This window comes from Eptatretus burgeri, chromosome 21 (genome assembly GCF_056783735.1).
Source record: "Eptatretus burgeri isolate ZD-2024b chromosome 21, Ebu_testis_v1, whole genome shotgun sequence".
Lineage (NCBI taxonomy): Eukaryota > Metazoa > Chordata > Myxini > Myxiniformes > Myxinidae > Eptatretus > Eptatretus burgeri.
In genome coordinates, this window is record NC_140981.1 from 783792 (window position 1) to 809665 (window position 25874).

The 25874-nt window shown below is 46.6% G+C and overlaps 2 protein-coding genes across 7 annotated transcripts in view; one reads left to right on the plus strand and one right to left on the minus strand.

Moving 5' to 3' along the window:
* LOC147008100 (uncharacterized) overlaps positions 1-24309 on the minus strand; it is a 62768-nt gene extending 38459 nt beyond the window's left edge. Inside the window, exons 1-2 of one of the 2 annotated variants that reach the window (XM_085865592.1) lie at positions 21824-24309; positions 21384-21504 (exon numbers count right to left, since the gene is read on the minus strand). The gene's annotated coding sequence lies outside the window, so the exon portion shown is untranslated. Of the gene's footprint in view, positions 1-21383 lie in introns of both variants that reach the window. The other variant, XM_085865591.1, reaches the window with a different exon arrangement.
* On the plus strand, positions 544-20707 carry LOC147008102 (polypyrimidine tract-binding protein 1-like). Of its 5 annotated transcripts, XM_085865556.1 has the most exons (16): positions 544-715; positions 878-910; positions 1043-1118; positions 1252-1427; positions 4878-5024; positions 5144-5293; positions 7185-7295; positions 7393-7579; positions 7709-7756; positions 7865-7998; positions 8731-8764; positions 12215-12307; positions 15571-15671; positions 15775-15887; positions 17596-17676; positions 20137-20707. In XM_085865556.1, the coding sequence occupies exons 1-16, from the start codon at positions 668-670 to the stop codon at positions 20285-20287; spliced, it is 1683 nt and encodes a 560-aa protein (XP_085721682.1). In that variant the 5' UTR covers positions 544-667; the 3' UTR covers positions 20288-20707. The 5 variants fall into 5 exon arrangements, with proteins under 5 accessions (XP_085721682.1, XP_085721680.1, XP_085721681.1 ...); XM_085865554.1 differs by having other exon boundaries at positions 878-1118; XM_085865555.1 differs by lacking the exon at positions 12215-12307 and having other exon boundaries at positions 878-1118.
* Positions 24310-25874: the final 1565 nt, after the last annotated feature.

Here is a 25874-nt window from a genome sequence, read left to right on the forward strand (position 1 = left end):
GTCTCTTCGTAACTGCCGCAGCAGCACCGACGCTCTCTGTACGTGACGATCGACGATGATGCTTTAGTCGTCACATCTTAAAGGAGATTTTGGCGGGAACTGCATTCCAAGGTCGTTCGTTGCACTCGTCCATCACTGTCCAGCCGTCATGACGTCATCCAGACGAGCGCGTGGACATTTCTTTCATCAATCGCACATTTTTTTATTCGTTCGTTCCGAGAATTATCTGCTAATTTTATCGTTTTAAAAAAAAAAAAATTACATTTATTTTGAATATTTAATTACTTCACACGGCCCTGTGCTGCAGCCGGAAGTAAGCGGTGTATGGCGGCAGCACTGTTCAGTCGGGCTGGAATTTATGCTTTCACGTTCGGTTCGAACTGCAGTACATTTTGAATGATGTAAAATTGAAATGTAAAAACATTTTAAATATGAGGTACATTTATTTATTTATTTATTGATGACGTTGTCGTGCTTCAGAGAATCAGGATTCGAGTCAAAAACCGCGAAGGCTGACGTCATCGTCTCCTGAAACACGTGAGGTCCCAATTCCCGCCTTTTCTGCGCTACCTCATCGCATGAGAAAGTGAAAAGCGATTTATCGAACGGCTCCAAGAAGCACTGGCGGTCAGGACTCGCTGTGTGAGGGAAGCGAATGATGAAGTAAATGAGGGGAGCTGAGGAAGAGGAGGAACTTCGCGCGGGAAAGTGTGAAAGGAGAGTTCGGTTCGGGGACGACGATCCTACTCGTTTTTTTTATGTCATTTTTCAGAAATTAAACAAAACCATTGAAGAATGATTGTTTGCTGAATGTGATTTATTTTTTAATGAGGTATTAATTTTTCCAACTTGCACCTCCTTTACCTTTTTTTACCTCAGGATTGCGTCGGATCCAGTCCTTGGTACCGAGGTGAGGAGACCTGAGGTGGAACTACTCGTGGAATCTTCTTCAGTGCGTCCACCCCACGATCTCCATCTCCTGTTTTCCCATTTATTATTTACTTCCTCCTTCTCTCCTTCCATTCCTCCTCTCCCTCTCCAGAGAGGATCCGATGAACTATTTTGTGATTCTTCTTCTTCTCCAAACCTCTCTGCAATGACGGCAGTGGAAGCTTCCGGTAGGATTCTTCTTCTTCTTCTTCCATTCTGCTTTCCCACTCTCTCTCTCGCTTCGCCTCTTCTCCCAAAAATCAGAAACTATCTCTTCAAACATCACCTCCATACCCCCTCCGACTCTGTTCTTTCTTCCAGATTGTGAGAGCGTGAGTAAAACACCCAAGACCTGTGGTCAAGCGGCGGATCTTCGTCCTTCGAGAGTCCTTCACCTGCACAAGTTACCTTGGAAAGTCAAAAAGGAAGATGTTATCGCGCTGGCCTCTCCTTTTGGGAAGGTGACGAATCTACTGCTGCTGGAGAGTAGACGGCAGGTGTGGTGATGGTCTTTCATGGCTGGTGAACTCGCTCTGAATGGTCATTGGTGTGTAATTACACTTAAACAGCGATTTCTGATAACTTTACATTTCATGGGTAACCTCCACTTTTATCACTTGTTTGCCTGTCCTGGAATGTCACTCGTTTGACCTGACCCTGAGCTCCTTGGACTTTTGGTTCCGCACCCTGAGCTCGCTGGAGAAAAATCCGGCCGCTCTGCTCGATACTCCGCCTTTAAAATCCACCTTTAACCCGGAAGGGTGTGATGTAAAATAAGAGTAAACGCACCTCGCCGGAGGATCTCGGCTATCATGGAGGGCATTTCCGTTCCCATGAGACAAGAGTTGGTAAAGTTTTGGTGAAAAATGTTAAAATGTCTATAATTATGTCATGACCTTAAAACGAGGTCAAGGTCCAAAAAAAGTCAACCCTGCACATGTTCTGTTCACATTGTTGATGCAAAATGTAACGAGAAGGGCACTCGGTAGAGAGCATAGCTCCGCCACGCAATGCCTGATCCATGAGAACATATCTGGCCCAAAATATTGTTACGAATTTCGGTCCGCCCGGCGTGCGATCGGCCACGTAACTCAAATCGCGACCGCGTCGCCCACCGGAACGGACAATTCAGTCGTGACCCTCCGTGGAACTACCGCCAGGAGCTAGTCACGGGTGGGTCTTTCGGCCACACCACAATCGTGCAAATCTGCCACCCGCGCAGGATAGGGTTGTTCGCCAAACTCGACCTACCTAAGTACCTGCGCGGGTAGTTAACCGGGCGATCGTACCTCGCCGCTGGCCGGCCTAGGACACGAACCACTTAAGCGGTCCGTTCCGTGCTTCAGTGATAACCGAGCGGTGTTATCGCCGGCCCCGACGGACGTGGTTATTTACCGGGTGCTTACACCCCTCTACCAATTCCTTCCGTGATGCAAGATGGAACTTTCAAACAAAGGAAAGGACGCAAGGAAACGGGGAACCGATCGACAAGCACATTTATTGCACACTCATACATTTATTATACAAGCACATATGCAGTCAGGAATGCAAAACACGAACATGCACGGATACAGAACAAAAGCAAAACAAAAGGTGCTACGACCGTCTATAAGCAATTATGTACAGTCACTTATACGGTTTTACTTACGGGACTCGGCGCCACAACACGCATTCAAAGAAGAAGCAAGAAAAGACCTCCTCATAGACAAGGGAGTCAGACTGGGCCCGTGGGCCTAATGCGCGTGGAACCTGGATGAGCGGCTAGGTCCACGAGACCGAAGGGTCTTACCCGCGCCCTCGTGGCGCGATGGCGGGCAAGCCGCAATGTCAGCGTAGCTGCGCCTGGCTTCGTGCCCCTGGCGTGGTCGGTGAGCTCTCTCCGGCGTTCCCCGCCTGCCTTTCCCGTCGGCTTTGAGCTCCGTCTCTCGACTTGACTGCCCCGCCGACACTGCACTCGACTTGACTGCCCCGCCGACACTGCACTCGACTTGACTGCCCCGCCGACACTGCTGCTGCCACTCCACTGCTCCCACTTTTCCGCGCTCTCCAGACCCTCCAGACTGCCACTTTTCTGCCGCGAGCTGCGCCATGCTCGCGCCTATATAGCCCGGGAGAGGGGCGTATATGCAGATTTGTGGATCACAGCGGGTTCGGGGGCGGGGCTATGCCACCCGATGCTCAGTCATTGGGCGGATGAAAAGGGGGCGTGAAGCATTCCTGATCCGCTTTTTGAGGCGAAAGGAACGCATTCACAGCCCATGGCACGACGTGTGGTAGAAAGGCGGAGGTGGTGGGAGTTTGGTTGTTGGCGGGCGTCGTTTGAGAATGGCGGTGAAGCGATGTTTGCGGGATGGAGTTGTTGGGGTAAAGAGGCGAAGGTGGTGGTGTTTCGGTGTCGTTGTTTGGGGGAGTTGTTGGTGGTGGCGATTTGGTTGTTGGGGTATGATTGGTCCAAAATAATGATAGAGAAAAGAAAAACGGCTAACTCAAAGGATCGCAGCCCTGTGAACACGGAAATTCCCTTTAAACAACGGTGGGGAAATCTCACTACACAGATACTTATCATCATAACTGATCTAAGGTCCTTTATGGTGTATTGCGAATTTCCACAGCCGTAACAATATTTTGAGATATCGTGCTTTATATTGTTTTTGGGCCGATCTCTCAATGGTGAAGAATCACTAAATAAATTAAATAATTCTTGTGTCATCCGGATCCGTCCACAAATTTTTGAGATATCCTGTACAGACAGACAAACAAACAGGTGTGAAAACAACCTCCTTCACCTACGGTGGTGGAGGTAATTACGAAAATTGATCTGGCTTAGAAATTGATCCGGCTCGGAAATTGATCCGGCTCGGAAAATGATATGGCTCGGAAATTGGAACGGCTCGGAAATTGGAACGGCTCGGAAATTGGAACGGCTCGGAAATTGATTCGGCTCAGAAATTGATCCGGTTCGGAAATTGAAATGGCTCGGAAATTGGAACGGCTCGGAAATTGATTCGGCTGAGAAATTGATCCGGCTCGGAAATTGAAATGGCTCGAAAAATGATACGGCTCTGAAATTGGAACGGCTCGGAAATTGATTTGGTTCGGAAATTGACACGGCTCGGAAATTGATACGGCTCGGAAATTGACACGGCTCGGAAATTGATCCGGCTCGGAAATTGATCCGGCTCGGAAATTGATCCGGCTCGGAAATTGATCCGGCTCGGAAATTGATAAGGCTCGGAAATTGATCCGGCTCGGAAATTGATCCGACTCGGAAATTGATCCGGCTCGGAAATTGACATGCCTTGGAAATTGATACGGCTCGAAAATTGACACGGCTCGGAAATTATTCCAGCTCGGAAATTGACACGGCTCGGAAATTGATATGGCTCAGAAATTGATATGGCTCGGAAATTGATATGGCTCGGAAATTGGAACGGCTCGAAAATTGATCCGGCTCCTTAATTGATCCGGTTCGGAAATTGACACAGCTCGGAAATTGATCCGGCTCAGAAATTGGCACGGCTCGGAAATTGATCCTGCTCGGAAATTGATCCTGCTCGGAAATTGATCCAGCTCGGAAATTGATCCGGCTCAGAAATTAATCCGGCTCGGAAATTGATCTGGCTCAGAAATTGATGTCTCGGAAATTGATATGTCTCGGAAATTGATCCGGCTTGGAAATTGATCCTGCTCAGAAATTGATTGGCTTTGAAATTAGGAGCGCAGGAAGAATAAATAAATTTATAAATAAAGGTGATATTCCTTCCCGGTATCCATCAGGTTTTATCCAAAAATAGCCGGAGGTACTGCTTTCAGCAGGTATACGGATACCATCCGCCGTTATGGAGAGCCGACGGTTTAGATGGATGTTGGGATGTGAGGGAAATGCCTGTGGATAGTTTCTGGTTGTGTTGTTGATTTGTACTTTAAGATGACTTGCGATCTTGCAGGCGTTCCTCGAGATGTGTTCGGAAGAAGTTGCCACGGAAATGGTGCGTTCTCATTCGTTAGTTTCTTTCCACATCCGGGGTAACCGCATTCACCTGCAGTACTCCATCCGTAAGGAGGTGAAGATTTATAATCCAAGTCAACAAGCTGTAAGTTTGATTTCTTTGTGTTGATGTGAGCTCATGTTTATTTCTTCCTCCCCCACCTTGCCCCCAATATTTCGATCTTAGTCTCTGACCGTGTTTATGTTCCTTGTGTTTTCCATTAGAGAGCAAACGCTGCACTCCAGACTGTGAGTGGCGAAGTCACTTTGGAAGGTGCATTTGGAGATGCAGCACCAGCTGTTCATGCCAGTCCTGTTCTGCATGTCTTTGTAGATAATTTGTTCTTTCCTATCAGTCTGGATGTTTTGCACCAGGTACTCCAAGGGAGGATGAAGGACTGGGGTGGGTGGGGGTTGGGGTTTCTTGTAACATGTCTCGTCACTGAACAAATCTTTTCTTGATGAATTTTCATTTCGACAAAGTCGCCGGAGGCATTATGTTTTTGGTTGTCCGTCCAGCTGTCCGTGTGTCCGTGCGTCCGTCCGTGATCAGTTTTCTTTGTCATGATAACTTAAGAACGGCTGAACGGATCGAAGTGAAACTTGGTACAACTATGTATAATGATGTAAAGATGAACTGATTCTAGTATGGGGGGCAAGAGGTCAAAGGTCAGAGGTTATGTTCTGTAAAAATTACTCTGAACATTTAACCTGGTGTTGGCTTAGCGGTTCGGGTGGTGGCTTGGAATCCTAGCGTCCTTAGTTCAATCCCCGTTGGCTGCTGAATTAACACCAGGGGGTTGACTAAGCCTGTCATCCTTCCGAGGTCAGCGAAATGAGTACCAGTGCAGCAGCCAAAAGGCTGCACACGAAGGGAAGGGGGTATTGACGGTTTTATTAAATCTGGTATCGGCGTGGCGCAGGCATGATGGGCCGAATGGCCTCCTCCCGCGCAAAATTTCCTTGTAAAATCCTGTTACCACGATAACTTGTGAACCCGTGATGGGATTTTGACCAAACTTCATATAAGTATATCTTATAATGCAAAATAGGGAGGCCCATGTGCGCTTATTAGCTTATCTGGAATTTACATTCCAGATAAGGTGTTGTCATCGGACGCTGTACGTCCGTCCTTCTCCTTTTTCGACTTCTCCGGTCAAACCGCCAGGCCGATCCGGCTGAAACTTTGCAGCAACGTTCCTCTCCTGACTGGTAACGGGAATTGCAAAGCACGTTACGGTCACATGACTTTTAAGTCGGTCAAAATGGCCGACTTAGTAAATGTCTTCAAAAATCTTCTCCAGACCCACCCGTCAGAATGATACCAAATTTGGGTTCTAACCTTAGGCCAGGATAGGGATGTTAAATTGCCGATCACGTGACCAGAAGTTTGTCAAAATGGCCGACTTCGTCAATATTTGGGAAAAATCGCGTAAACTCCTTCAAAAATCTTCTTCTCCATACCCACGAGTGAGAATGCTACCAAATTTGGGTGACAACATTAGGATAGGGTCTTCATGTTAAATTGCGGAGGTCATGCCAATCACATGACCCGAAATGTGTCAAAATGGCGGGATTAGTCAAATTTTTGGAAAATCACATAAATTCCTTCAAAAATCTTCCTCACCAGACCCACCAGTCAGAATGCTACCAAATTTGGGTTACAACATGAGGCCAGGGCCCAGAGAAGCTTCCGGTCCAGTGTTCCTATTTTTTTTTTCATACGTGCTTGTATTCACACATACGCTTATTATCGAGATTCTACTGTATGTCAGGATGGAAAAATATTTTTAATGCTCACATTTCATTCCGGTGTTCATTTCATTCCGGTGCCCATCATGAGTTCCCTTCCAAACATCCTTATTGCCTTGAGTGAGTCACTAAATCATTACGACAGGGACTTTCTGAATCAGGGAGGTCGGTGGTTCGAATCCTGACCGAGGCATACCAAAAACTTTAAAATTGTTCAGAGTGGTAAATATACCCTTTCTTGATGCTCAACATTTAAAAAGTACAGCACGGACATGCAACCATCGCACAGGCTTGAAATGTCCAACGGCTTTTACTTCTGGGTTGAAGTTACTTCTCAGGGAACTTGTAATATTCGGGTTTACTGGGGGTGTCCAGAGCAGGAATAATGGAGGGAAGGAATGTTGGATGTAATGTCACCGACCTTTCAAACCGATTGATGAGGTTGTCAGCTCGATTAAATGATCGGTGATGTGGAAGAATTTTTAAGATTGAGGACTTTGAATTTGCTTTGCAGATATTCTCCACGGTTGGAACAGTCCTGAAAGTCATCACTTTCACGAGAAATTACCAGTTTCAGGTACTCCTGCAGTACGCCGATGCTCAGCATGCTCAGCAAGCGAAATTTGTGAGTTAATCCAAATAAATATACACCGCCTCTCTACCATTCCCGTGTCCGCCCGATGAATCCTTGCATTTTGAACTTGTCTCTCCGTTCCACACAGTCATTGAACGGCCGGAACATCGACAACACCTGTTGCACACTCCGCATTGAATCTTCCAACGTTTACGGTTTGAACGTGAAATTCAACAATGATACGTCCCGTGACTTCACCCGCCCTGAGCTTCCTCAACGTGGAGGAGTTGGGGCTGTTGCTGCATTTCAACCTGCAACGGTAGTTGCTGCTTTCGGTGAGAGTGACCTGATTTGAAGCTGTTGGAACTTCATTTTTCGAACTTCAGCATTTGATTTCAGATGTAAAATGGCAAGTACCTCTTGTTCTTCGCTGTGAGTTTCTTATTATTTTTACTGTTTCACAGGACAATATGGAAGTAGTTTTCCAGCAGCGACTGGCTTCCCTCAATCTGGTGGGTAACTGTTTGTTGGCCGTGTTAACCTTCACTCACCTGGCCATACTGTCCTGCATTTCCTGCACTAAACAGCACTCTTCAGCGATTATTTATATCTGCTTCCAGGGCTCAATGGTCCCGGAATACGTTTGGGCCCCCCCGCTGCAGCTGCTGAAGTTGGAGTTATCGCCCCTTCTGCTCTTGTGGCTCCTCTCTCAACCGACAACTCTGTCCTCTTGGCTTTAAATCTGAACGATGAGGTGGGAGATTGAGGGATCATCGGTCATCGGATAGTTTGTACTTTATTTAAATAAAAGGTGAACATATTTGTACATGTGCATATGCATCATGTGATTTATACCTGGAAAACTTGGTGAAAAAAAACTTATTATTCTTCACTGGCTTGGTTAAGTGCGATGTGAGATAAACAACATTATAATCTTCACATGTGGTTACTGTTGACTTAACTATGAACACAAATTGGCTTCTGACTGCGGTTGTGTGAAACCAGCTGAAATTAAAATAAATAAACATGGACAAAAAAGTGTTTAAAAGAAAGAACACCACGAAGATGAAGAGAACATCTGCTTGTGGATTGATACGAGGTGTTGGATAAGCGCGGCCGTGGCTGGCGGTTGCGCGAGTGGTGGCCGCAAAGACTGGACATTTATTCCACTTCAAAATTCCCTTTCATTATTTTTCTTGTCCAAAAATGTTGCTTCCTTGATTGTTATGTTTTTATCTTTGTTCTTATTGTTGTCTTTTTGAAAATTTATTTGATTGTTCCATATGCTGACTGTTTCCATTTTCTCTCTTTTCCATCCCCATCCTTTTCTTCCACCTCATCCTTTCCCACACTCCCCGTGTCATTTATTCCTGAAACCTTCTCTCGACTTCACTCTGTCCCATTTCACCACCATGTTGCCAAACTCTGACCCCGTCCTCCAATTTTTTTTGTTGTTTTTTTAAACCTTTTTATTCCATTTTTCAAGGTGGTCACACTTCAAAGTTTATTTATCCTCTTTGGTATGTTGCCCAATTTCCATACTTTTACGATCTTGATGCAGCTCTGTATGCCTTGAACCATTTTTTGCTATTTTTACACTTGCACAACTGTTTTTTTAACTGCTGTTGTGTGATGGAAAACTCGTAACCTTACTCAAGTCGCTCCAGTCACGATACAGGTTGAATCATTTATTTAATACCAGTCATAGTTAAAACACCCCTTTTGAAGATAATTAATGGCCTTATTAAATTATATCGTTTATCAAGGTGTATCCTCGGACACCTTGCTCCCCCCCCCCCCCGCTGGGGTCTGAAGGCGAATCCTCGGACACCTCTCTCTCCCCCGCTGGGGTCTTAAGGCACATCCTCAGACGTCTCACTCTCCCCCGCTAGGGTCTTAAGGCACATCCTCGGATGCCTCGCTCTCCCCCGCTGGGGTCTGAAGGCGAATCCTCGGACACCTCGCTCTCCCCCGCTGGAGTCTTAAGGCACATCCTCAGACACCTCGCTCTCCCCCCTGGGATCTGAAGGCGAATCCTCAGACACCTCGCTCTCCCCCGCTGGGGTCTTAAGGCACATCCTCAGACACCTCGCTCTCCCCCGCTGGGGTCTTAAGGCACATCCTCGGACACCTCGCTCTCCCCCCTGGGATTTGAAGGCGAATCCTCAGACACCTCGCTCTCCCCCGCTGGGGTCTTAAGGCACATCCTCAGACACCTTGCTCTCCCCCGCAGGGGTCTGAAGGCGAATCCTCAGACACCTCGCTCTCCCCCGCTGGGGTCTGAAGGCGAATCCTCAGACACCTCACTCCCCCCACCCGCTAGGGTCTGAAGGCGAATCCTTGGACACCTCGCTCTACCCCGCTGGGGTCTGAAGGCGAATCCTCAGACACCTCCCTCTCCCCCGCTGGGGTCTTAAGGCGCTTCCTCGGACACTTCGCTCTCTCCCGCTGGGGTCTAAAGGTGAATCCTCGGATACCTCGCTCTCCGCCGCTGGGGTCTTAAGGCAAATCCTCGGACACCTCGCTCCCTCCATCCGCTAGGGTCTGAAGGCGAATCCTCGGACACCTCTCTCTCCCCCGCTGGGGTCTGAAGGCGAATCCTCGGACACATCGCTCTCCCCCGCTGGGGTCTGAAGGCGAATCCTCAGACACCTCCCTCTCCCCCGCTGGGGTCTTAAGGCGCTTCCTCAGACACTTCGCTCTCCCCCGCTGGGGTCTAAAGGTGAATCCTCGGTCACCTCGCTCTCCCCCGCTGGGGTCTTAAGGCGAATCCTTGGACACCTCGCTCCCCCCACCCGCTAGGGTCTGAAGGCGAATCCTCGGACACCTCTCTCTCCCCCGCTGGGGTCTGAAGGCAAATCCTCGGACACATCGCTCTGCCCCGCTGGGGTCTGAAGGCGCTTCCTCAGACACTTCGCTCTCCCCCGCTGGGGTCTGAAGGCGAATCCTCGGTCACATCGCTCTCCCTCGCCATTTTGTCTACATTCGCCATTTTGTTCGGCAAGTGTTATCGTTTTCATATGAGGAGCTTGGAGCGATTTCATGCATTATATGTTGCGATTTTCCACGATCTACTCTCACGGACTGATTAAAGCACATAATCGAAATGTAATTTGAGTTTGTAGGATCGGATCACGTGGACTAAATAACTCGAAATCTGGAGTGAAACATGAAAATGTTACGAAATTGGCTGTTTCGTGTTTTTTTTTTTGTGGGTCTGTGTCATTTCCAATTAGCTTTCTATCGCTTGCCAAGCCAACCGTTCCTGATCAACCATTTAATTGGAGTGCCTGCATGAGTGCTTAAGCCATTTGCCCTGCGCCTGACAATTGATTGCAGTACAGTTTTGTGTCCCGATCGGGACGTACAGTCGGCAGTTGCTACAAGGTAGAGGTACGTAGACAGCACACACGTACGTGGTACATATGGGTATATTTGGATCTGTAAAGGGACTCTCCACAGGTGTGTGTACACGTCTTCATACTTGGTTACGGGCACCGTGGTGGCAAAGTTTCATTCCATATCTTATGATGATGGTGGGTGGTGGAGGTTTTAACTTTTAACCTCAGCAGTCACCGTACGAGCGATCACGTTTTCCTTTGTCGTCGTGACCGTTTCTAAAGCAATTGGTTATTTTATATGAATCGGGTGTGCTTTGGAAAGGTTACGTGATTTCTCTTTGTGAGTTTCAAAGCAAAATATATTTGACAGCCCTCGATTTCCAAGCCGTTTACCGTGTTGACGTGTTTTCTAAATTAGAGCCAATTTTTTTCCACCCGTCACATGATGATTGGCAGCTGTTCATTCAGATTAATGTTTATGCAAATCTCCTTGAAACATCTATAAAGGAACGTTGTTTTTTAATTTGTGTTTTGAAATTCTCCCAAAAAAATGTGAAAACTACTCAAGGTTTTTGGGTTGTATCCAGTCCATACTGTACTCGGTAATCACACTGACTCCAAACAGCTGATGACAAAAAATTGCAGATGTCGGTCGAGCACTAATATATCGTGTGTGTGTGTGTGTGTGTGTGTGTGTGTGTGTGTGTGTGTGTGTGTGTATGTGTGTTTTGCTGATAAAGTATACCATATTCTCTCTGCTTACTCCCCAACCCCACCCTCTCCCTCTTTGTCCCATCCTTGCTCTACCCCCTCCAAGTACAATGCAGCACCCTCCTCCACCTCTCTGTCTCTCTCTCCCTCTCTGTCTGTCTCTCTCTCTCTCTATCTCCAGACATATCCAGACGGCGGATATCTCCAGATGTGTCCAGATGGACCCTCCCCCCACACTGCCTTACCTTGCCCTCCCCTCACGTTGCCTTCCCTTCCTCTTATATTCCTTCCCCTCCCTTCATGCTGCCTTCCCTTCTCCCACCCTTCCTCACTCCCCCACCCCTCCTCGTTTCCCCCTTCTTCCTCACACGCACACATCCTCACTCCCCCTCCTCCCTTCGTATTCACATCAGTGAAATGGCGGGTGGTATTTGCTCGTTTCAAATAAAGCCCTCGACAAGCTTTCTAACTCCAACGTCATTCGGCAGCCTTCCTGCTTCTGTCTCTTACGCTCTAATAATCCCCTTGTCCATGTGAATTCCCAACGGAAAATCCAGCAGCCGTGGCCTCCATGCCCATGGCTCATGCTGCGAGACCCTCACAGAGCCCACAGAAAACCTGCTGATATTCTGCAGTCACCATGCCCACCTCGGCCATGTTCCTACCACAAGCTGTGCACTCGGTACAGCACATCAGTACTGTGGTGTGTTTTGAAATCCCCACCGCGCCAGTGTGCCACGCAGAGTGCTCGCTATATCGTTTCACCACGTGACCCCTCCATACACGTCTTCGTGCCCCTGCCTCTCCGCCAATTTCTCAACTCAATCAGAAAAGGAAAATATTTAAAAAATATCATGTGACCGTTTAACCCTTTATTTACATGTAATGTTCTTTAATTCTACCTACAATCCCACACAGGAGTCTATGGAGATGTGCTTCGAGTGAAATTCCTACGACACAGGAAAGACAGAGCTCTGATTCAGATGTCTGATTCAGTTCAGGCTCAGCTTGGTAGGTTTGTATTTATTCGTTCTATCTTCACGATAAGGCCCAAGTGACATGCAGTTTTGATATACAGCAGACCCTTCCCATTGGCAGGGGTTACGTTCTCGAAACCCCCGCGTCGGGCAAAACTGCGATGTGCAAAGTTTAGACCTTATGGGGAAAAAATGGTTCGGGGAACAAACTCTCAAATGTGTCGACTTTTTAAACCCAAACTGCAGTGGTAACGAGAAGGGCACCCGGTAGAGCGCATACCACTGCAAGGCTGAATAGTTTATGTTTTGTATCCCACTGACTGGCCGGATCTGGATTCGGACCTGAACGAAAATTTCGTACCGATGGAAAGTGGTCGCAGTGACGCGCTGCTCCGGCGCATGCTCCCATACCTGACCTGACCTGGTCATGCATTTCACAGCAAAGACTCAACCATGGCACCGAGGAGCTTTAAAAACACCTTTGGGATAAAGTTGTGGAAAGGCAGAGATCAGGGGATGGATAGAAAAATATTTCAAAGGCCTTGATCCCTTGGAGCACAGTCAAGACAATCATTAAGTGGAAGGTGAATGGGACTATCAAGACCCTGCCGACATCAGGCCGTCTCTCCAAAATGGATTACCAAGCAATGAGGAGACTGATAAGGGAGGCCACCAAGAGGCTAACAGTCACTTTTAAAGAGCTACAGGTTTTTATGGCAAAGACTGATCACTGTGTGTATGTGACAACAATATCCCAAGCACTCCACAAGTCTGGCCTGTACGGTAGGGTGGCAAGAAGGAAGCCATTACTCAAAAAAGCCCACCTTGAGTCCTGTTTGAGGTGTACAAAAAAAACCACTCCGGAGATTCTGAAGCCATGTGGAAAAAAGTTTTGTTATTTGATGAAGCCAAGATGGAAACTTTTGGCCAAAATGAAAAACGTTACGTTTGACGCATACTCAACAAAGCACATCAGCCAAAGAAGACCATCCCAACTGTGAAGCATGGTGGTGGCAGCATCACGTTATGGGGATGTTTCTTATCAGCAGGGACTGGGGCACTTGTCAGGATGGAAGGGAAATGGATGGAGAAAAAACCTGGAGAAAAACCTGCTGCCTTCTGTCCTTGAGTGGCCCAGTCAGAGCCCCGACGTAAATCCATTCGAAAATCCGTGGCTTGACTTCAAGATTTGAAGATTGCTGTCCATCAACGCTCCCCACACAGCCGAACTGAGCTTGAACAGGTTTGTGCATAAGAAATGGGCAAATATGTCCCAATCAAGGTGTGCAAAGTTGGTAGAGACCTCGACCAACAGACTCACACCTGTAATTGCTATCAAAGATGCTTCCACTAAGTATTAAGTCAGGGGGTGGGGGGTGGACATTTATCCAACCAAGATATTCTCGTTTTGTATTTTTAATTAATTTTTTGAAATTTGTTTGATATGTTTTTCACATGGAAGTTGTGGATTACGATGTGAAAATAAAGGTGTAAAAAGTCTCATTTAATGTAATTTAATTCCAGGCTAAAGGCAACAAAAGGTGAACATTTTTGAAAGGGGGTGTAGACTTTCTACAGCCACTGTAAATACAGTATATTATTTAATATACGTGATATTGTTGTGGGCCGGGGGTCGGTGGCGAGGACGACCACAAGACGGAGCAGTTGGGCCGTCTCCCACCGAACACCGCAATTGGAAGGTCGTCACCCCGGAGTCGACGGATCGCTTAAAGGACCGCGGTCGCCAATATTTTGACGGCGTGAGGTAGGGCCCACTTGTCTAATTCCAATTTACCTAAGTACCCACGCCGTCTAACTACCGGGGAAGCCACACCCTCGGCCGACTTTGTCCGAACCGAGTCGCTGTTACCGACTGGGATCCGGCGTAACCGAGCGGAAGTTACCAAAGCCGCGCCGGTCCAAATGAACAATTTACGGCACAGACGGCCTCATGATTTCTCAAGCCCGCACCGTGCTAGGCCAATGGCAGAAACGACAGGCAATGAGCTGGAACATTTAACAGGGGATTTATTTTACAATAGGGAGGGAGACGCAGAGCAGAGTTATCACGAATTTGCAGGCAATGTACAGTGAGCAAAAACACTCAACAATTTCCACTTAACAGACTGGCGCACAACGCACAGACACACCCAAAAAGAAATGGACCCCACCGGGTCTTTATTCAGCTTGGGAGGGAAGGCGAGCTGAGGGTCAGAGTCTGGCCGGGTACCTGTCCGCCTCGTGCGGTTTCTTCGAGAAGAGCGAACCAGGATGGGACCAGCCGCGTCGAGTGAACCAGCAAGCACAGGACCACGGGACCACCGAAAAGAACCCCCGAACCAGACACTCCACCAACGAAGCGAGGACCCCCGGAAAAGACCGCAGACGACGACGACTGCAGACCAAAGAGCAAAAAGCCCAGATGACTACTGACGCACACCAACGGCAATGGCGACCCCTGATTGGAAAGGGTTTTGTGGGGTGATGTGCTGGCCATCCTCCTTTCCTGGGCGGAGTCGGTGTTCTGAGGTCAGGAAACCTCCGCCAACGTCCGTGGTCGAACGCACGGGGGCAATGGAGCGAAGAAGTGAAGGATTGATTTGTTGTCGTTGGGTATTGCAAAAATCTAACTAGAAAGAAACTCGCAGCGCACGGACACTTATCAACCCATTAAACATAGGGGAGGGTTCTAACTATAAACACATACTTATCGAAATAACTAAGCTTAGGGACTGCTGTCTGTTTGTGTGCAAATGGCTTCCAGGTTCGTAACAATATTACACACACCTGTACATGTACAGTATCGCATCAAGAGAGAGACAGAGATCCCACTTGAAGAAGCATTCTGTCGAATCCACCTTTTCCGACCAATCTTACTTTCACATGACTCCTCACCCTTCTCTCTCTTGTTTCCACGAACATTCATTCATTCATTCATTCCTTTCCTTCCGACCTCTGCCACTGAAGGTGGATGGCGGTTCTGTTTTCATCCCTGTTTGTCTTTGATCCGGATATCTCAAAAAGTTGTGCATGGATTGGGATGAATTTTGGAGGACGGGTTGGGTGTGTGATAAGGAAGAAATGTTTCGATTTTGGTGAAGATCCACATTCGTAGAGTGATTCTTCACCGTTGAGAGATTGGGCCAAAAACGATACATAACACGATATTTCCAAAGGATGTGGATGAGTTGGCGGAGGTATGCCCTCCACCGAGTGCCATTCTAGTTGTTTGTGTCTTCACTGCCCTATACTACTCAATCTTGTAACACTGATTCATTTGTCCCTCTATGACACCAGTCTTGTATCATTTGAACGGAGTTCGTCTGTACAGCAACGATCTTCGTGTCATACTTTCTCGCCATCAAACGGTGCATATCCCGCAGGGACGCGATAATCAGGTAACGATTGTAGTCTTTGATTGTGCGAGGGTCCGGGTTCGTTTGAAGGCACGCGATGATCACCGAAGGCCGTTTCATTCCTTTCCCGCTTTGCCGTGACTAGGATGCGGCGAAGGATTTCACCGGCTCTCAACTTCATCGCTTCAAGAAACCTGGATCGAGGAACTTCCGAAATATCTGCCCACCATCTTCAACTCTTCATCTCTCGAACATCCTGTACGCTTGGTTCCTTTCCATTCGGTCTTCGTCCAACTTCCTCGGGTTCTGTTCGTGAGGTCACAAGTTATTGAAAAGTGCATGCATATGAAGCTGGAGATTTAAGACGTGGTCAACCACACTGTGGTTAACTAGTTGAAAACATTTTGATTTTCTTTTTGCCATTTCATTGTGCTCACCTTCATGCTTCGTTTCACAGTTTTAGTTCTTCATTTAAGTAACTTCCGGTTCCGGGTGCCATCACGTGCGATGCTGTTTAGAGCAGGTTCTCCCTCCAGCTCATCAGGTCCGTTGTTACCCTCGCCGAAGGACAGGGTACTCACTGCATTTGGGTCTGTTTGACTTGTCCGATTGAGACGACATTTTCACCATAGGAGCGACTCCTCATGTGGAATATATTTGATTGATAATTCTGACGTCAGAAGTCACGTGGTGTGGCAGCCATGTTGGAAAAAAAATTTGGACCTCTATCTCTGAAACCGCAACAAGGAAAAAATTTAAACTTGGCACATGGCAAGTACGTACTCCTCATGGGGAATAAGTGTGATGTTTTTTTTTTATGACGTCATAATTGCATATGTGGAACGCTAGATCTGATCAGCATGGAAATTTTTGAGGGTCATCGAGGGACAAAATGATCGACAGAAAAAAAGATTGATGACGTCATCGGTCACGTGATTTGGCAGCCACATTTGTTTTTTTTTTAAACCTTCGAAAATCTCTGAAGGGGCTGAACAGATTGAGGTGAAACTTTACATGTACGACCGTATGTTCATGAGGGAAAAATGGGTCACACATATGACGTCATCGGTCACGTGATTTGGCAGCCATATTTGATTTACCCTCAAACCTTTAAAAAAACAAGGACAAATGTGTCCAAGAGCCGCGTCCTTAAGATTTTGTCTTCACCAGAAGAACAACAACAACAACGCAGAGCTCTCTTAGAGCCAGTGTTCGCAACGCAACGCGGCTCAAAATCTTCTCCAGAATGGCAGGACAGATCGAGCGGAAACTTCACATAAATGTTCCCCAAGCCTTGGGGATACCATTGTATTCACGAATCATTGATAAGTTACATGGTCTGGCAGCCAGATTGGATTGAGCGAAGATCTTTTTAAAAATCATCTTGAACCGCTCAATCAATCGACATGAAACTTCACAGTTATGATCCGGTCCGGTCGTGCTGGGGAATATATGTTTTAAATTTCAACCTGATTGGACGTATGGTCTGGTGGCGCGAATTATTTTATTTTTTGACCTGGGTTATTTTTGATTATTTATTTATTTATTTTTTGAATATGGCTCACTTGGCTGTGCCTGGATGTGTTTGAGGGTAGAGGAGTATCAGCTGAAATGTGAATCCTATCCAGGTTCCACCTGATGACTTCATCTTTGTTTTCACCTTGTTCGGGTTCCTTCTGATGACTACAATGCAGGACTCGTACCCATTTGGTCTTCCATTTGATTTTAATTGAATTAATTTTACTCCCATTCCAAATTAATTTGAATAAAAATAACGTCATGGGTCAGGGTCGAGTGTCCGATCAAAGCGGGACGTCTTGGTACCCGGTCATCACTGCGCGCAGTTGTAAAGTGGCAGTTTTAGTTACGTCTCTTATTAATTACGTCACACACCAGTACAGAAACATCACACAAAACTAAAAATGTTGTATCCATCCTGACCTCCCATCCGAAATGTGTCATTCAGGCCGACGGTTGACGAAGAGAAGCTGCGGAAGCTGTTTTCGGATGCCGCCGGTGGAAACGTCCAAGGATTCAAGTTTTTTAAGTAAGGGAACGTTGTGAATGATTTGTGTAAATACCTGGGAGAGGGAGTTTGTGCAGGTGATGTGGATATTTTTTGAGCCTTTTAAATGATTGAGAAACAGCATCGGGATGATGGGGACACGGTCAAGGCGGGGGGGTGCGTGGGGAGGCTGAGACGGGCCCTGACAGAGGGGGTGTGCGTTGAGCAAGGTGTGGGCGAGGTAAAGCACCAAAATTACTTACCTTGCTCGTTGTCCTTCACTTTTGGAGTCGTAGCTATAGCTACCACGTGAACGCGAAGCGAAAAGTTGGGTTCACAGATTGGTTCCCTTCTGTCTTCCCGTCTGTCTATATATGCCAGTTTATGATCGAGGAATAACTTGAATTTCAATCGAACCTTGTATTTTGAACACAATTTTGGAACATTAATCGAAAAACAAACCTGCAGTTTAGCATTACCTTGGCTCTGAATTGGACCCGGTCGCACACGCGCAAAGAGGAGTGAAATTATATTTTTTACCTTGTCTGACTCGACTTAACCTCCACAATTGAAGATGGACGGAGGTTCCGTTTTCACCTGTGTTTGTCGATCTGTCTGTGAGCATGACATCTGAAAATGTTATGTACAGATTCGGACGAAACTTGGTGGACGGGTTTGGTACGTGACAAGGACGAATTGATTAGATTTTGGTGAAGATCCGAATCCGGAACCGAGTCTTTTTGGGGAGGTCTCCACCAGCTTTGCTCAGTGAGATTGTGAAATCATTGCCCATTCTTCACGTAGAAATTGCTCGAGCTCCGCCAAGTTTGATGGGGGATCGTCGATGGACTGCAATCTTCAAGTCTCGCCACAAATGTTAAATTTTGTTCAAGTCAGGACTTTGACCGGGCCCACTCAAGAACGTTCATTTTCTTCTTATTCAGCCACTCCAGTGTGATTTTATCTTTGTGCTTCGGATCATCGTCCCACCTAGTTTCAGATTAATGACCGACTCGAGCAGGTTTTCATCAAGGATTCTCCTGGACTTTGCACCGTCCATTGTCCCTTCCATCTGACAAGCTTCCCTGTCCCTGCTGATGAAAAGCAACCCCATAACATGACGCTGCCACCACCGTGCTTGACAGCAGGGATGGTGTTATCTGGGTGATGTGCAGTCTTCAACTTACACCAGACATAACGCTATGAATTTAGACCAAAAAGTTCAATTTTGTCTCCTCTCACCACAAAACGTTTCTCCACTTGCCTGCGGTGTCATTCAGATGCTTTTTCGCAAACTCCGTACGAGTAATGGTTTCTTTATTGCCACCTGTCCAAAGAGGCCAGCTTTGTGAAGGGAACGGGATATTGTTGATGGATAAACACTGACGCCCGTCTTGGACATACAGTCGAGCCTTGTAAATCTTTCAAAGTCATTGTTGGATTTACAGTGACATCCCGAATCAGTTTCCTGCTTGCCCGGATGCTGAGTTTGGATGGGCGACCTGATCTGGGTGGACTCTCGGTGGTATGTTACGTCTTCCCACTTCTTAATGATGGATTCACCGTACTCGAAGGGATAATGAGTGATTTTGAAATCTTCTTATAACCCTCTCCTGAACGGTGCTTCTCCACCACTTTATGTTTGACTTCTTTGGAAAGATTCTTGGTCTTCATATTTGCCTTGCTGGTCGGCCAAGTGTGTTGCACCTTAAAACTCCTCAGATAATCGGAGGAGATTAATTTTTTTTCAAGTTAAACCACTGATTACATCCAGGTGAAACATAGTACACTTATTTTGTAACTTTTCGAACAATTAATTAACTCCTGAAATGACTTAGGGTTAATTAGGCAAAGGGTTTGAATAGTTATTCAACTGAGAATCATCTGATTTTCTCTGTTAATCGGACTTTTTCACATTTTAGACAAAATTATATGGTTTGTCATCTTGGTTTTCTGCTAGGCCTGACACATTAGGCCAGTCGCCCTCTGATTATAATAATTATAATAATAATTATACACTGTCCGACTTTGTTGTTAAGGTTAAGGAGACCGACGCAAGGTTAAGGAGACAGGTAAGAGAATGTAATCTCAGCCATGGGGTAATGATTTTTATCTGATCTGTAATTGGAATTTCAGACGAGGTGTTGTCATCGTGTCCGTCCGTCTGTCATTTCGACTTCTCCTGCCAAACCGCCAGGCCGATCCGGCTGAAAGTTGGCAGCAGGATTCCGCTCCTGACTGTTAACGGGAATCGCAAAGATTGTTCCAGTCACGTGACTTTAAGTCGGTCAGACTTCGTAAATTCCTTCAAAAAAATCTTCTTCTCCAGACCAACCATTCAGAATGCGACCAAATTTGGGGAACAACATGAGGTCAAGCTCCAGGTTCAGTTGTCTTCTTTATTTATTTATTTTTAATTGTTGCAGTAACTGCCATCTTCGAGATCTTCATGCAATCCCACGTGCCCTGTTTCACTTGAACGGATGTCGGTCTCCTTTCCAGGGAGACCCGTACGATGGCCTTGTTGCAGCTGGGCACTGTGGAGGAAGCCACCATTGCACTGATTAAACTGCACAACCATAATCTTGGTGACAAGGACTATCTGAGGGTGTCCTTTTCAAAGTATTCATGTCAATCAGAGATCAACTCTTGATTTTGCAACACACCACCCTTCTCCACCCTGTCAACCACACCTCATTTTCACACTAACGTTCAAACATTCCAGTTAATACCAGTTAGTGTCATTTGTCACTTTCGTGAGCCATTTAAAATTAAATGTGGAAAAAGGGACTCGAACTTGAGCACCTCCACTTGCTTCTCATAAATCTTGTAAATCTATTTCATGGAACACTTTGCCTGTCTTTGCATTCCAACCGTTTTCTATGGTTATTGGAGAATTATCTTTTGCAGCTTATTTTATTTGGATTGCAAAAGATGAGGGTGGAGTGGCAGGACAAAGAGAGCAAAGTTAAAATGTTTCATCCAATTAATTTTAAAGTTTTCCATTAAGTTTATATAAAAATGCTTTTCCACTTTGTGTTGGCTGTAATCATTAAACCATTTTAATTCCTGATCCATTTTGCTGTCATTTTTTTGCTCACCTGGAACATGATTGAGGTGAGCTTATGGGACGGCTCGTCGTCCGTCCGTCATCCCATCCATCCGTCCGTAAACACTTGCAACTTCTTCTCTGAAAATGCTGATGGGATTCTGACCAAATATGGCGAAAATGATCTTTGGTGTGGGGTCAACTCAAGTTTGTTCATGCCATGCCTCCTTCACATATCAGTGCATCATCATGAGGTTGAAGGGTCCCAAAAAGTACTTGGATTTTGATCGAGCTTGGCCACCGTTTTGGATAACAGGAAAACCTTTAACAATCCTCTCTCAAACCGCTGAACTGATCGAATGCAAAGCTTTCTATTTGTGATCGATTACTCACGGAAAACATTATTTGTTAACAATGCCATACCACATGACATCAGTCATGTGGTATGGCAGCCAAAAACACCTTTAAAAATACCTATTTCTGAAACCACTGAACTGATCAATGTGAAACATAAAATATATGATCGACTACCTCTGGGAACATTTCATTGAAAGAAGCTGATCCGAATCACAATATGGCTGCCAGGTGAGGTATGGGAGCATGCGTCGGAGCAGTGTGTCACTGCGTCCACTACTATGTGTGAACATCTTTATAGCTGTGGAGGAACTCTGGGAAGGGTTTGAAACAGCAAGGTGCTTACCTTGGGTAGGCCTTCTTGGGTTGCTTTATGCAGCTTCTTCAGCTGGAGGAGTGTTGGAGGTGTCAATTATTGGCCACCCCTCCCATCCTTGGCGGAGTATTGAGCTGAGGTGATGCGAATCCTCGCCCATGTTCGTGGTTGAACGCACGAAGAACAATGGCGCCGGTCAGAGCGAGGGGAAGGTGTAAAAATAAAAGAAAAACCCGATCAAAGTAACTCACAGCACATTTACATTTAATCACCCATTAGACAAGGGAAAGGAAACTATCTATAAAACACATACTTACCAATATAACTGAGCTATAGGACCTGAATGTTGTGTGTGATAGGTTTCCAAATTCGTAACAATACATATTGTTACGGTTCTCGGAACCGTATGCATACAACAGACAGTTGTCCTGAGTCAGTTATTCCATGAATATACGTGGTTAGGTCCCTACCTTTTGTCTGGTGGGAAGACGAGGGAGTGTGTTGCGATGGGATATTAGTTAGGTTATAAAATCATTTTTCCTTTCCATTTCCCACTCTTCCTCTTTTCACTGCTTCGGTAAATTCATCTCGCTTGCTGCCCTCGTTTCGCTGGCCACAGTGTACCACCGTCAACCCGCTGTATCCGGAGTCTCGTTTTGAGGCAAAATCCCGACGTTCGCTATGGAAACTGCGCCACCATCCACCTCCCCAAACCCAGACACGCGCGGCGTGGGTGGTTGTTGGTAGATTGAAAGGAAGAAGTCGTTTGTTGTGGATCGAAAGGAAGAAGTCGGTGGGAGTTGGTTGAAAGAAGGTCGAAGGCGTGAGAAGTCGGTTGGAAAGTGGAGAATTGAAGGAGGTGTTGTGAAAGTGTTCCTGCGGCTTGGCTCTGTCTGCGTCTCGCCTCGACGGCCCGCCTCCTGTACTGGTCCCCGCCGACACGACCTCGACCAAGCCTCTTACCTGGACTCCCACGGACCGTGCCGGGGCGCGGGTGGTCGACGATGATGTTACGGGCCATGCTGGGGGCATGAAAGGTCGACGATGGACGATGATGTCATGAGCAGTACGAAGTGGGCTGTCGATGATGATGTCACGGACCGTGCTGGAGTGCGGGCGGTTGATATGTCGTCTCTGTTCGATCTGCGAACGTCCATGCTTGATATTCATACATCTCCATTTCCTGGTGTTTCCCTTCCCTTTGCTGGAGTTTGACTTCCTGGTTTCTTTGTTCAGCTCAGAGTAAAACTTGATCGTGTTTTCGTTGGTTTCACTGTCTATGGTGTTGTTGTTGACTGTTGAGCTTGTGGGAGTATCTGTTCAGCCTGAGGATGTCACCTCTCAATTTGTTTGTGTTTCTGTTCGTGTTGTTCACTCGTTCAGTCCGTAGTACAAATTGCTGGGGTTTCAGAACATGTTGGAAAACTGGGACTTGGTTTTGTTGAGATGTTCTCGGGTTGTGGGGTACTCTTGGTTCGATTCCTGCTGACTCCATCACCTATCCTGAAGGACCAAGCATTGAAAAGTGTCATGTGAGTAAACAGTATAACATCAAAAACAAACTTCTCATCTTGATAAGAAGTTTTCTGTTTCCTTTTGTTAAAAAAACAAAGTATTTATAGTTATTCGCACTTCCTCCACACCTCACCCACTCTCCCCATTGTTATATATATTTGTTATATATAACAACACATTGTTATATATTTTGATTTTCCGCTTCTTATTGTTTTCATCCTCTTCTCCTCTTTATATTATTTCTTTATTTTTTACGAACTGGAAAGATACTGGTGGTGGTTTCGGTGACGGTGATTATTTCGGTGGTGAACTTGGAGAGGGTGATCCTTTTACATCTGGTTGAGAGGGAAGAGAGCATTTGGGGTTTACACCCAATGAGACACCGCGTCCTGATTCAAAGGTGACTCGGCCCTCGGATCCTCCCTTGAAGAACAAGACCTCTCTGTAGTCCCAGCACCTCCTTCGATGACTTCATATTTTGCTTGCAACACACAGATGTGTTGTTGGATTGCCTGTTCAATTTGCCGGCGTATTTCATCGGACCTCTGTCGTCTCTGTTCGGTTTTCTTGCTTTTCTCTTCCATTCTGCATTGAAATTCCAGTTGTTTCTCTTCACCTCGAAATTTGGATTTCTGGTCATTCAGAGCAGAGGCATCAGGTAGATAAAGAGTTGTTGCAAAGTCTGAGGCTTTTTGAGAGATTGCCTGTTCAACTTGCAGGTGTTTTTGTCCGTTTCCCTGATGTCTCTGTTCGATTTCTTTGTGTTTCTGTTCCCTTTGTTGGAGTTTGACTTCCTGGTTTCTTTGTTCAGATTGATCGTGTTTCCGTTCGATTTTCTGGCTGTTGAATTGAGATTGTGAGAGTGTCCGTTCAGCTTGCGGATGTTTCCCCTCAATTTGTTTGCGTTTCTGTTGGTGTTGTGCACATTTCGGTTCAGTCCGTAGTTCAGATTCCTGGGGTTTCAGGACATGTTGGATGACTGAGGCTTGATTTTGTTGAGATGTACTCGGGTTGCAGGGTAATCTTGGACCGATTCCTGTTGGCTCCATCACCTATCCTGAAGGACCAAGCAATGAAAGGAATCCAAGTGTCAGATGCAGAATAAAATCAAAAACAAATTTCTCATCCAGATAAGAACTGTTTTCTGGTTCCTCTTGTTTAAAAAAGGAAGTAAGAGAGTCATAAGGGGATAAACTGCCAACCCACGGAAAACCACGTAAAACAGAAAGGAAGGGAAATGATAAATTAGACAAAAATATTGTTGTGGCTTCTCGCCACGCCGGCGTGCGGACGACCGCATCAGCCCAATTGGCGGCCGCGCGCCCACCGAACGTGGCAATCCAGTCGCAGCTTTCGGATCAACGCCGAAATCCAGCTACGGGGGTGTTTTAACCGCACCACAACCTTGTCAATGCTCTGCCCGCACGCTACAGGGTCGATCGCCGAATTGTCGATTTCCCTAATTATTCGCGCGGACAAACTACCGAGAGGTTGTACCTCAACGGGACCTGCTCGGAAACGAGCCGCTGAAGCAGCTCGCTCCGTTTGCGATTGCCGAGCGGTTTTTATATCGCCAGGCCCTGTCGGACCCGATTATCTTCTCAGTGTTAAAAACCGGCTAATATTCCGAACGCAATTATGGCAGTTCAATGGAGGAAGGGACGCAACGAGCAGGTAAATATTCAAACAAAGGGGACATTTCTTTTCAATGCAGGCACGTATGCAATGAATGAGGGGGGGGGGATGGGTACAAGACACAAGCAAAAAGACCTACAGCCGATGTCTACTTATTATGTACAAGCACTTAACAACAATTCTACTTATCGGACAAGGCGCCACAGACTTCCATGCAAAACCCCAGAAAGAAAAGACCCGGGCTCATAAGCCTTTAATATTTGCTCGGAGCCAGGATGACCGAAGGGACTCCGGGAGACCGAGCAGGCTACCTGCCACCCTCTTCGTGACTCGATGGGCGACCCTCGATGTCTCTACCCGAACTCGTCTCGACTCCAACAACGCCTTCAACGGTGCCTCCAACGGCGAACCGGCTGGCGACTCCAATCCGGCTCCGACTCGACCAACTCCAACCAACTGCTCCCGCTCTCCACACCGATTCCACCGGTTCCACCGATGTCCTCACCAATTCTCTCACAACCGCCTCCTCGCCATTCCAACGTGGCCTTTTATCGCCCCGGGCGTTCGCCCCTCTCTTTCCGCGCGAAGGGGAGAATTCCAGGGGAGTTCGGCTTGGCTCTGTTGTTGTTGCCCAACCGTCATTTCTGTTTACCCATTCTGAGGGATATCGGGGCTGGAGTTGAGTTGAGATGCTGTTTTCGGGGTGGTGGTGGCGTGGTTCGAGTGTGGTTGGCGCTGTGGTGATGCTGTTTGGTTGAAATAAAAGATAGAACAGAACAACGGCTAACTCAAAGATGCACAGCCTGGTACATGAATAATGCCCCTTTATACATCGGTGGGGAAATCTAACCTGGAAACACACTTACCGAAATAACTGACCTCTGGGGAACCTGAATGGTGTTATGTGAATTTTCACAACCGTAACAATATTGTTGCGGTTCTGAGAACGTAACAATATTGTTGCGGTTCTGCAAAAGATTGCTGGAATCGATTTGATCGACAGCTGTAGGAATCAGACTCATATCTGCGCTGAGATCAAAAACGAAGGATTCCAATTTATCAGAAAAGGCAAAACGTGCATTCGGCGACATTCTTGCCTTTGTCAAGGCAAACGTGCTTCTTGGTAGTCGTCCAGAGTATCTCAAATCCATCTCCGATCGGTACTTAGACATTTGTGATGAACTCGACGAGGAGTCTTCCATCAGTAATACTTCATACCTCGCTGAGCTTCTGCGGAAACATGTTGTTGGAAGGGTGACCGTGTACACTACTGAGAATAGAAAGTCGGGCGCCATCGTCCACAGCAGCCTTTTAGACTATGCCTCCATCAAGGTTGTCTATGATTTCAAATCATCGCCGGAAGGCCAAGTA